This window comes from Sebastes fasciatus, chromosome 21 (genome assembly GCF_043250625.1).
Source record: "Sebastes fasciatus isolate fSebFas1 chromosome 21, fSebFas1.pri, whole genome shotgun sequence".
NCBI classification, from domain to species: domain Eukaryota; kingdom Metazoa; phylum Chordata; class Actinopteri; order Perciformes; family Sebastidae; genus Sebastes; species Sebastes fasciatus.
In genome coordinates, this window is record NC_133815.1 from 10369019 (window position 1) to 10382107 (window position 13089).

The following is a 13089-nucleotide window of genomic DNA, read 5'->3' on the forward strand; positions in this document are numbered from 1 at the left end:
TGGGAAGCAGGGGCCACTGCAAGGAAGCTAAACGATAAAGATAAGCATTAGCCTTTGTGGCCCCTTCACAGATCCGTCTAGTGACTAGTAGGGATGATACATGGGCCAACATGACACTTAACTGTAACATGTATTGATGTGTTTTTACTACAAAACCATTTCTCTAAAGAAGCCAGAGTTTTTAAATATTGTCTAAACACAAGCCAGACATGGCAAACTTTGATTTAACCGATCAAAAAAAGAAGTAAACAAGACTACGAAACTGACCAGACCCACAACGCCAGCTTTCACTTCCTGACATTTTGCGGTGCTACATTTCATTCAATAACAGAAAAGTATTGAGGCTCAATAGCCAGCTATACTCATGCCATGGACTTAAAACAATGACGGGATGAATAGTGCCAAACCCAACACAACCTAATTCAGCTCTTAACAGGAGGTTATTACTCTCAGGCAACCACCCAAAACCATTCAGAAATCAGGAAATAAGCGTCAGGGCTGAAACAAAGCCGAATATTAATCTACAATTATTTGATAAATCGATTAAAAGCTGTTTCTTTTTTTAGCAAAATGGCAAAATTGACTGGTTCCAGCTTGTCAAGTGGGAAAATGTTAAGGTTCTCTCGTTAATTTATGATAGTAAACCGAATATCTCTGGACTGTTTTGGACTGTTGCTTGGACAAAACAAGACATTTTGGGAACTTGTGATGGACGTTGTTTGCTATTTACTGACATTCTGTACTGAGGCTGCAACTAATGGTCAATTTTATTATTGATTATTATTGATTAATCTATGAATTGTTTTGTCTATAAAATGTCAAAATTGTGAAAAGTGTCTTTTAGAATTCCCCGCGATCCAAGGTGACGTCTTCAAATGTCTTGTTTTGTACAACAAACATTCCAAAACCCAAAGTTTACTATTATATACAATAGAAAACAGCATCAAATCCTCACATTTGAACAGCTAGAACCAACAAATGATTATTCTATTATCAAAATAGTTGCCGATTAATATTCTGTCGATCGACTAATCCATTAGTCAACCATTAGGCTCAATAGACGAGGAGAGCTGGGCTGTAGACGTTTCCACTGCTCTCTTGTTTACAGCGCTTCATAGTCTTCAGCAAGCCCAAACCACTGCTCACTTCCTGTTAAGCAACTCTTAATGGCAGAAGACACAGGAAAACAAAGATGAGTGGACAGCTTCACGAGAGAAAAACATCTTAAGGCCTAAGTGACGTTGACAACACTCCAGCCAATCTCTTAATTATGATTATGTCTTTTGCTTTGCTGGTCTGGGGAGCAGTGAACGGCGGTTTGGGAGAAAAGAAGCGGGAGTTGGAAAGAGGGAGTGAGGGACGGGTGACTGCCAGAAAGTCAAACAGACAAGACCCCTCACAATGATTCAACTTCCTTCTAACTTCTCACTTCCTCTCTGGCCCGCACTCCTCCAACGCTCAGGGAGAAATGTGGCTCAAATTAGAGTTTCCGCTCGCTGGGGAGGCTGAGAAACAGGAAAACAGAGGGAGGGGAACGAGAGAGAGAGAGAGAGGAGACTACAGCTCTCAGTTTACACAAGCAAAAGGGTTTGTTAGCTCATCTCTGTGTTCCCTCTCAGCCCTTTACACTCTCTGGATTCTTTACAAGCAGCACACACAAGTAGGGGAGATAGGCAGAGACAGGAGATACCACTCAACAGTTACAAGGTGAGATTACAGCATGGGTGTGCGCCAGCGCTTTTTGAAAAAGTGTGTCAGCGTGGCTGTAAAGTATCCACGGCCCACGGAGCTGCCGGGGTAATGACATTCCTCTGATAACCGGGCGAGGTGCGGGAGATGGGAGCTCGGGTCCCATCAATCAGCGGAGACCCCTCGCTCTTCTCAGTACAATGACTACAGTGTTCTACACGAGCACCCCGCGTCCCTTCAACTGTAGCTCATGACTGGCGGTGGGGTGGACGGGTAAAGGGTGTGGGGGGGGGGACCCTCCCAGAAATGAGCTCGCCCTGAGGCTAGCATAAAAGAAAACAGACTTTGGCTATGTCTTGAGATATTCCTAAACAGGGTAGAGAGGGGGGTCTTCAAGCATGATAATGTAATCCACTGAGTTGCAGCCCACTCACTAGGACAAACGCTAGAAAAATGGAGTAGGATTACTGTGTGTGTGTGTGTGTTTAAAAGAAAAGAGACAGAGAAGGATCGCTGAGGCAATTACAGGCTTCGACTCAGCAAGACGGCTTCTCAAAAGCATATCCACCCAGTCTCTGCAGCCGCTCGCACACAGACACAGCCTCTAAAAAAGCTGTTAAGACACCCCTTCTCTCTGCCAGCACAACATGTTAGCACAGAAATCACTTTCCACCGCCTGCTCTAAATATGACACATTCATTTGGCTGACCTGAAGCCCAAACAACCACAGAGAAAAATCAGAAAGGGTAATGATGAAAGAAGAAAAAAGCCTGACAACCGCTCCTGCACAGAGAAAAAGGAACCGCTCAAAGTTCAGACAAAAGCTCTCAAACACCACTTGTAAAGACAAGCAAACAAGGAGCGACAGAAGACGAGGAAAGTTAAACAAAACAAAAAAAAAAAAAAACTCACGAAAGAAATGTTTGAATAGGTTAGCCATGTCCATTTTGGGCTCGCTCTCTCTTTCCCGGCCCCTGCTCTCTTCCCACTGCAGCTGTAGAGTTATTCCATGTGAACACCCAGAGAGCTGGGGCGGATAGCGGAGCAGGGCGGCCCACTCCGTGACCATGTGGTCGGTCTTAGCCAATGAGAGAGCGGGATGGAGAGGCCTCCAGTCTAGCTCTGGAAGGCAGAGTACAGAGGCCTCATGGAAAGGGGAAGAAGCAAGAGAGGGAGGGGGTTGAAGCTCTGACTCAGAGAAAGAAAAAGAGATACAAGAAGGGAGATATAGGGGAAGTGAAGGGTCTGTTTCATCAACATGAAGCAGCAGAGTGATGTTTCTAAGAGGGTAGCAATCTCAAACATACACTCAGTGAGGATCTGCTGCAACAGCTGAGTGAGTCAGTGAGTGCTCAGTGTCACATGGCTGCAGTTGTTTGTAGAGACACACTCATAACTTTACAACAAACCCAGGAAACATGAGTCCTCAAACACACACACACGCACCAGAAAACACAGCCATCCGCAGACGGATCATACCCTCGCGCATTCTTTCAAACGATGACACCACTCCACACCCAGCAACGGGCTTGTTTAAAAAAAAAAAAAAAAAGAGAGAGAAAAAAGAAAAGAGATACATTTTTCCTCCCACATATCATATGAAAGTGTAGTCATCAAGCTGCTTCTCCCACACATGGACGAGAAAAACACAAGCGCCGACAAACGTCTTGTTAAAATGTCTTAAATCTACTTATAGATCATAAAAAAGGACAAATGAAGGTGAGGTATTTACAAGCTTTCTATGATTGTATTAGTGTTTAACGAGGCTCAGATTTGCCTTAACTTGTGTTTTACATTAGTTTTGTGTTTTATTGGGTTTATGTGTGAGTGAGACCTCGGCCTGTGTGTGTGTGTGTGTGTGTGTGTCGTGCAGCTGTTCACCTGAGGTCATTTGATCAATGATGTAGTGACAGGTGGGAGGTTGTTGGGAGGCTCATGGCTGTGGTGCATGACAAAACATACCCCCACACACTCATGCATACACACTACACATAACAGACAAATATACCTACACATTTAAGGGCAAAACTGACTGGGCAGTCAAACAATCTACAGTATATGCTTGAGTCAAACAGTAACAAATAGAACAGTCATAAAAAGCCCCGACAGAAAAAGGAGTGTGTGAGCGTGCGATAGTGTTGGTTACAGAGCCGACTGTCAACGTAAAAGCGGGTCTCTAAACCAACTCAGTGTGCGGCGGGGGTCTGACGGTCAGCGCTGAGTGACTTACAGCGAGAACAGAAGAGGAGAAATGGCAGAGTGTTTTGTCTTCTTCATGATTGTAGCTGCCGTTTTATTTTATTTTACAAACCTCACGTTGCATAACATTACGTTACGGCAACGCTCCAAAACAAACTAAAAAGGTTTACTAGAGGTGAAAACTCTTTGGAGAGAGACAGACAGACAGACAGACAGACAGACAGACAGCAGTAGATGATGGAGAGGTAAACAGTAAACGTACTACACTGCATTAACTGTATCTGAAAATTGTGTACATGTGAGTGAAAGGAAACCCTTTTAATATTTCAATAAACTAATATTAACATACAGAGATGGAAGAAAAACTCAGATCTCTACTTAAGTAAAAGTAGTAATACTACAGTGTAAAATACCAGCTACAAGTAAAAATCCTGCATTCAAAGTAAAAGTACAGAAGTATTAGCATCAACATATACTTAAAGTACCAAAAGTAAAAGTACTCATTATGCAGAATAATATATATATATTATTGTATTCTAATTATTGATGCATTAAAGTGTTCATCACTTTGATGTTGCAGCTGGTAAATGTGGAGGCCATGTCAATGACTTTATATATTGCTGGGTAGTTAAATCTATAATAATACATCATCATTTATTAGTTCATTATATTTTGTATTAATAACCTGAATCTGCAAAGTAACTAAAGTTATTCGATTTATTTAACGTGGTTGTTTAAGAGAGGGAAAAAGACAGTATCGGATTGGTATTGGTACATACTCAAAGTTACGGACATCGAGTCATCTCTAGTTATCAAGAAAATGACTGTACAAACCAAAAGCTATATATATATATGAGCTGTATATATATATATAAAAAGGTCTCTTCCTGTTCTTAAACTATTTTTCATCAGCATATTTCAGCACACAGTGCTGCCTTTCACCAGTATCCTCTCACCACAACACTTGCACATACATTATAAAGAAAAACCACACTGTGCAGCAGCTAACAGGAAGACACACTTCACATGTCCAACAGATAAAGTGTTTTGCAAACACTGCAGAATGCGATACAGTTACAAGTTGATGACACGCTTCTGGTTAGAAGTAATCAGCCACAACACCCCCTATTCTTTCAGTCTCTCTGTGCACGGAAAAGCCACTTTTGGGCACGCGGGTTTCCTCGCAAGGGGTCACCCTACGCAGGGGTTCGTCATCATCACCACATCAATGAGCAAAGGAGATAAGGCTACCTCTTTTTGGCAAGTGTGGTTATGTTTTTGTCAAATGGGCACATAAACAGCAGGTCGTGGCTTCGGCTTTCAGCTTCACAAACATATTAATAAACTACAACTGATAATGAGTAAAAAGCACTGCATTAATATCACAAAAACAACTAAGTAGCCTTTTATAAAAACCCAATTTACTGTCAATATCACACAGGCCTGTTTAAGTGTGCCTTTAAGTTCCTGTAGCAAATGCTGATGTACAACCTTAAACCCAATCTAGTGAGATCCGGCCCAAACAAACATGGTCGAACAACACCGACGCACATCCCATCACGGTGTTAAATGAGACACTGATGCCTTGATGAGATTTCAATGTGAAAAGCATCAGCAACTAAAGACAAGACCTTCACATCTTGTACAACACATAAGTGAAATAAGAGCAAAACGCTAAATCATCGGCAAAACCAATACCAGGCTATCTGGATGCCAGTGGTCAAAGCGTGTATCCGAAATTACCATGAATGCCTGTCATCAAGGAGAATTAAGCTGAAACAAATGGTAACCTTGGCTTACATACACAGTCACATTTGGCTTGCTCACGGCAGAACAAGGCTCCTGGCACATGGCAGTGCCCAGAAATATTACTGCAGTGTTGACAGAGCAGACGACACCTGTGGCGTATCAATTCTGATCATCATAAAAGGGCGGGAGATATATGGATTTGACAAGGTAAAACAAAACATTTTCTATTTTGTGCCACAGTTATGAAACAAAAAAATTCTAACCTCCAAAAAACATTTGGAATCAAAGAAATGTAAAACTGCCTTACCTGTGCAAACGCTTCAAGATGAAATGGAAAGACGCCACATTACATTAGACACGACTACAGTATAGACAACCCAACAGACACTAAAGCTTCAGTCTAAGTGTGCTGTGAGAAGAAAGTAGCTCTCAGCTTTTCAACCAATAACACATCAGCCTGCGACCACCTTCCTGTGAAAGCTGTTTCTGTATACAGTAAAGTACATTAGATACCACAACCATGTGGTCGAAAACAAACTGATGTAGAGCTGGCCTAGATAAAAGACGCTCTCTGATGCTACTCCATTTAGGCTGAACAACAACAACTGTGTATGAAACACAAAGCGAGTCAGTCTCTATCAAAAAGATGTGAAGATATATAAATGTTTATAGTGCAAACACAGGTTTACTGGAATCGTGTGAGCTCCTAAAATAAAAAGTAAACAGACTTTGGAGAGTGTAAACTTAAGCACAATATCTGGCCAGCGCTTATCAAACTATCACGAGCTGAATTCAACACTTGCAAAGAAGACGAAACAAATACAAATGTGTTTTACCGAGTGTGTCTTTGAGATTCTTGACAATAGAAGCTTTCCTGGCGCTGTTTTTCCTCTCCACATAGTTGGACGGCACAAAGCCTGTTTTGTTGGTGGCATTACGAACCCTCCACCAGGACTTGGAGTCGTCGAGGAGCCAGAGGCGCTCGTTTTTCTTGATGTCCAGCTCCTGGTCCTGCTGGGCCATGTAGTCGAACTTGGCGATGACAATCACCTCTTCCGTCATCTTGCACCCGGTACACTGGAGGAGGAAATGAATCAAATGTTAAAGTGATACAGTCAGCCTCAATTTCTACCTAATTTCTGTTGTATTAAAAGCAATACAGGGTTTCCCCTAGGAAATTAGTAAGCAGAGGTGGTGAGCAATGCTGAACTTTTCTCTTCTTCTTTTGCAGTGTCAACATGCATTTAAATACATAAACTAGGAAATTATCTTAAAAGTGTATTGGGACGAATTTGGGACGAGAGTTGAAAGAAAAATACCTGTTACATTAGAATGGACAGCGATGAAAATGACTGCAGGTTTTTTGTGCAGCACACCGTTATTATTAAATCTCCTTGACAACATAAACACACACATGCACACACACTGTCAGTGCCCGATCCAATCCGTCCTGCACACAGCACACACCGTTTACATACCTTTGACCGCACGATATCTGCAGCGGCAAGAGGGAATTATTGCCAAGTCAATAAGGAAAGCTTACTAGTATTAACGTTACCAGTTTGATGTTAACGGTAACGTTTACAGTTAACGCATCGCTAACGAGTCACCAGCTGACGTTTGCATTTACAGTGAGAGAGCTGATGATGACGTTACGTTAACTATGAGGAGTCGAAACTCTGCAACAGCTCAAATCATGTTACTAATGTTAACCTTAACTTATTTACTTAGTCCTCTTCGTCCCCTCGGGGTAATAAGGCTGAAGTGAGATCTCTCCATCCGTGACAGGATCATCTTGTGCAGCAACTCCAGCTAGCAGGGCCGGTTCTAACTTTTTAGGTGCCCATATGCAAAATCGTATTTTTTGGCCAAATGCTACTTTTTACATATACAAAATATTTTAATTTAACTTAGCTGCATTGTTAACATCAAAATAAAAAAAAACATGCAAATTATAAATAAAAAACTTAAAAAAAAAACTTTTAAAAATAAAGTTTTGGATAATTTATAAATTTATGAACAAAAATAAACCACTTTTGATGTTTGATTTATGTTAAAGATCTCTTTGAATGATTAACTAATGATAATGTAGGAAAACAAAGATTTTAAATTTGGGATGGTCTGCATTCATTTCGGGAAGGCTTAGCTTGTATTTCGGGACAGTTCCGAAAAAAGTTAGTCGAGAGCCCTGAAACCGACATATCTCATCTATGGACCAAAAGAATCGGTTTCCTCTCTATCTGCCCAGTCTTCATACACATTTCATTCACCAGCTGGGCTATTTGCTCCAGACACAATGATTAGCGAAGAGACACACCAAAAGTAAATTTAGAAAATGTGTTTTAATAAAGACGGCTGTACCTGTACTGCATCAAAGCTGAGAACTTCAAGGGCTACTTCTCTGTAGACCTAAGAAAAGAAAAGAACAGAGAAAATGCAGGAGAATTACAAATCAACTCTTCTCAAAATGTGCCCAGAGAGATCTTAATAATACTAAAAAACTTGTATCTGTATTTCTGTTTGAGTGACTTGAAGGCCACACAGTCCATGTAGCACCGTACTAATCAGAAATACTTTATTGATCCCCGGGGTTACAGTTGCTCTTATATATATATATATATATACATAAAGAAATTTAAGAAAATAAAAATAAAGGAGTATGTAACATGTAAATTATGTACATAATTCTACAATATATGTAGAGAAATATAAGTAAATATGTACAAATATTTGCAGTAAGACATACAATATATAACATAACGACAGTGCAAATAAGTAAATACAAATGGTACATGCATGCCAAGCTAAGGACAGTGTTATCTAAAGATACTAGAGCTAGACCAGATTCCTGAAGAAATGCCAGCTACCGTTTCCACAGTTTAGTCTCTTCAGACATTATTTCCCCCCCACCAATTGTGCTCTTGAAATAACAGATATAAATGACTATTCTTTTCGGTCTTCAACACTAACAGCTGCCAGAGAGCCGATCTCTCAGTATCCACATTCTTTATAAATCTACAGAGGGGATAATTTCCTCTCAGAAGCAGTCCAACGATTGTCTATTGTGTGAGGCATCGAGCATGAACCTGCGAGCCAGGAAGATGGCAAAGATAACTGGAATAGGGAAGTGAAGAAGAGGGGCGCTGTGCGTCAGCAGTGAGTCTACGTCAGGGGAGTGAAGCTCTCGCTGAGCACTAATGATGTAGGATATTGCTTTAAATTTAGCACAGGCCGATAAATATTCCTACGTGTGCAGCCTGTGCTGTGAATATGTGAACCATATTACAGTACAAGCATGGCTCCTTTGTTTGCAATGTTGCTTATCACAAGGTCTTTCAAGTTCCCCGGGCATTTTTAAAATTATGATTTGCAAGTACTGTGTTTGTGTTCAACAATGAGCACATTCACAACAAGTGGTCTTATGACCCGTTGTAGCCATCAGCACATCTATGCTTAGGCTAATACCGCGGCGTTGGAGGAGTGAGGAGGCACTATTGAAGCGGCTGCTCTGATGTCATGGGAGTGGATGGAGTTTCACCTTTACCCCCCTCTGACTGACTTCAGGGACCAGACACTGACCTCATTGATCGAGGGCTCTCGGTTTTTATTTGAAGCAGCGGTGTCTAGGCTTCAGCTGCAGCTGGCCTTGAGATAGGCCCAGAACCTGATCTTAGGCAAACATAAGGAGCCGAGCTAACCTTCAGCATGATTAGCCGAGGGGAGTAATATAAACAGTAAATACGTAAAGACTACTCATGCTCTTCTGTAGAAAAAGTCAAGCTGTTGATGAGGATCATCATTTCAGAAAACAAAACCTTGGGTGACAGACAACTCATCCCCCTTTCTTCATTGGAGATGTGACAAGAGCCTAGAGCTAAAATGTGTAATATAAAGACCCCAAACTGGCTCTGCATTTCATATAACAACGTTTTAAGGGGGACTCATGTGGTGGTCTGGGCTATTTTTTCCCCCATGTGGGGTGTTGTTGACTTTGTTTACTAAAAAACAGTGTGGTTTTATCTCATGGCATGTTATTGCCTGCTCCTTTTCCATGTCTAATGAAATTAATGAACACTGGGAGACATGTTAGGGAGTGGCACACAAAAACAAAGAGCTGATTTACTCTCCTCGAGTGCTGCCTCTTTCAGCAAGACAAAGGCAACAACCCCTCCACTCCCTGGGCTGGGCTGGATAACTGTCGGCCAAAGAGGCTGACAAGTGTGTGTATATGTGCTCCTTCTCCATTTACAACATCCCTCCCTTACTATCTTTTTTTCCCCCCACTTTCTACTTTCCCTGCCGGAGCATGAAAGAGTCATCAATGTAGGACTTTCCCAGCTATGTCCCATTTTAGGACTAACCCTTTCCCAGCTATCTCCCGTTTTCAGAAAGCACACTGCACACTTCTTTAAACTGCCGTCACCCCCCACGTCTAGGGTGGCTGCGCACTAAGTGCACATCGACACCGCAGTGACTTACGATAGTGCAGATGTGAGGGGAGGATCAAAAAGTTGGGGCGACAGATGCTCTGAGCTAATCGCGCAGCTGCAGACTGAGCCAAGGCCACTCGCCACTCCAAAGCACTAAACACAGAGGTCAGGCGGGTCAAACTTCTCAAATTGTGTCATATCCACATGGGCTCTCCGTTTACCCTGCTGCCAGGCAGAATTAACAGGTAGCCAATCCATCACCAGCCCCACAGTGAACATTAAATCAGAGCGAAGGTCAGCACGTCTCTCCAAAATCTGATCGTTTTTGTGTTTCCATTTGCTTTCACTCTCATACGTAATCAATACTTCTCTTAAATCAAACAATTTCATATGTTTACTGTTGAAGCAAACATCCAAGAATCAGACTTGGAGAAGCCTTTTATGATCCTGAAAACAGACCACGGAGGGATCTAATACACAACAAGAACGGAGCTGTCTTCCTGTCATAAGGTCAGTTTGATTGATGACAACAGCATCTACAATGTTGTCTCCTATTTGATCATTTTAAAGAGGAGCTATTATGCTTTTTCGCCTTTCCTTTAGTGTGTTATAGATTTTTTGGAGTATGAAAAAGGTCTGATTGTCAGAGTTATCATCTAAAATGAGTAAATAACTCACTATTGCAGGATCACTGACAATACAAGTTGAGTGTGGAGTCACTTAAAGAGGACATATTATGCTTTTTCCCTTTCCTTTAGTGTGTTACATAGTTTTTTGAGCATCTAAAGGTCTGTAAAGTTACAAAGCCCAAAGTCCACGCCAGAGGGAGTTACTCTGCCCCACAGAAACACTTTTCCTGAACTGCCCTGAAGTCCTGCCTTTTCTTCCGTAACATGGTGATGTCACCAAGTAAGACATTTTGCCTAGCAGCTAGTTTGGCACGCCCTCAAACAAAGCCAGTTCAAGTGGAGCTGGAGCGGAGCCTGAAGAGTTTGGTTCGGTTGACCAATCACAACAGTGGGCCGGCTGACCAATCAGAGCAGACTGGGCTTTTCGAGAGGGGGGGGGGGCTCAAACAGAGCGTTTCAGACAGAGGGTGAAAAGAGGTGCTGCAGCACAGCCAGTATGAGAAGAATAAAGCATTTTTTTTAACATTAAATTATGTAAACATGTTCTAGTAGAAACCCAAAATACAAGTATGCATAATAAGCATAATAGGTCCCCTTTAACATTTTAAAAAAATGCTGTTGACAGCTTGAACAGATCCCATTGAGATACAAAATCTCTTCTTCCAGGGAGTCCTGGTCAAGACGGCAGCATAAGCAGTTTCACATAAAAACAATTTCACATGTTAAAACACATACAAATACATAAAGGCAACACAATGTTGTAATGAGTAACTGTATAGTGATTTCCAACTCTGAAAATAACTTGGGTACCAGACATAAAGCAAAAAAAGGATCTGTAAGCACGAGCTCTGTGGTCGTCAACAAGGGCGACCAGACCACATGGAATGGTAGACAGGTGGTCAAATCCGGTGGCCAGTGGTAACTTCAGGGTTTTCCCAGCTAACTGTGGCTACGTCGTCTTCTACTATTCCTCCTTCGCAATATACAAAACTGATGTGCTGACAGAAAAGGACCAAAATAATGTCCACATATTGTTTTTAACTGAACAAAAAAATGACGAAATGATGCCGTTTAAGGTAGCACTTCCTGTGGCTGCTTCACAATAAGAGCTTTCCAGTGGGTCAGCAGCAGAAAGCATTCCATTTGCATTCACACTATCTTATCAGCAGCTGACTTCACTACAGCTCCCATAACACGTGACACATGAGTGGCCGACCTACTGATTACTATGGTAAGGGAACACAGAATTTGGCTTATTATTATACTTTTGACAAATAAAACCACTCTTTAGTCTACAAACATCCATCACAATTTCCTAGAACCGAAGGTGACCTCTTCAAATTGTTTGTTTTGTCCCATTAACAGTCTAAAACAAAACAAATAAAACATTCAATTCTGAATCAGAGAAAATAGCAAATCCTCACTTCAAATGAAGCTTTGAACTATTTGCCCTTAAAGCCCTAACTGTTAACTACTAAATACCAAGCTGATAGAGTGGGCCCAGCTTATCTACTGCCATAGCAGCAGTTGTGGCCCAGTGACAGGACAACCAGTGTTACTATCAGTCATCCACTCATGTTCTCAAGAGTGCTAACACCGGTCACAACTGTTTCCCGTCAGCAAAAGCCCACTGATCTAAATCTGGCCGGGTTTCTTTAATATTTAAAAAGAAATGGGGTAGTGACGACTACTTAGTTGTTCAGAAAATACCTTTTTGCTAGTCAATAAAATTTAAAGAGGCTTTAGTACACTGCAAACCACAAACCACAACAACTGCACGAGTGGTGTAATAGAGAAGCAACGCTGCAAATTTGCAATGTTACTATGAAACAACACTGACATAAGTTGACCACATCCTGCAGTCTACAGTTGCTGCCACAACCCCTTGTATCTCTGCAGGAAAAAAAAGTGAAGATCTAGTCAAAGAGCACACCCAGTGGCCCGTGTTGTAATACATGATACGGGGAAACAATACTAGAGATATGCATAAGAAGGAGATAACAAGAATAGTATTAGTGTTCAGCCTGGATTCCAGTGAATGACTTCATCTACCAGACACCAGAGGCTCTTGGTAAATACAAAGTCACAACAACTGGATACTGTATAATCTAAACAAGCCTAAGAGAACAATTATGGATCCTTGTCTCTCTGCGCTGTGGGAGCAAATGGCACCACTACTCAACAGGATTGCTGAGGCACTGAGACAGCAACAGCATGAGCTCACAGAGGCAGACAGAGTAACCTAATCCCTGTGACAGCCTGCTAAAATCACAGCCTCCGCTGCCTTCTGGAATGTGCTCTGTATGCTCACTGCTCACTCAGCCCCCTCTGGCACTGCCGCACTTCCTCCAACTTACACCAAAACTCACATTTTGGCCACAGGGCAGGCCTGG

At 41.8% G+C, this 13089-nt stretch overlaps 1 protein-coding gene across 2 annotated transcripts in view; it reads right to left on the reverse strand.

The window, feature by feature from the left end:
* nck1b (NCK adaptor protein 1b) overlaps positions 1 to 13089 on the reverse strand; it is a 30148-nt gene that overhangs the window by 9413 nt on the left and 7646 nt on the right. The window contains exons 2-3 of one of the 2 annotated variants that reach the window (XM_074622435.1): positions 7999 to 8046; positions 6474 to 6714 (exon numbers count right to left, since the gene is read on the reverse strand). In XM_074622435.1, the coding sequence (XP_074478536.1) occupies positions 6474 to 6699 (226 nt within the window). In that variant the 5' untranslated portion in view covers positions 6700 to 6714; positions 7999 to 8046. Of the gene's footprint in view, positions 1 to 2601; positions 2762 to 6473; positions 6715 to 7998; positions 8047 to 13089 lie in introns of those variants that run through there. The other variant, XM_074622437.1, reaches the window with a different exon arrangement.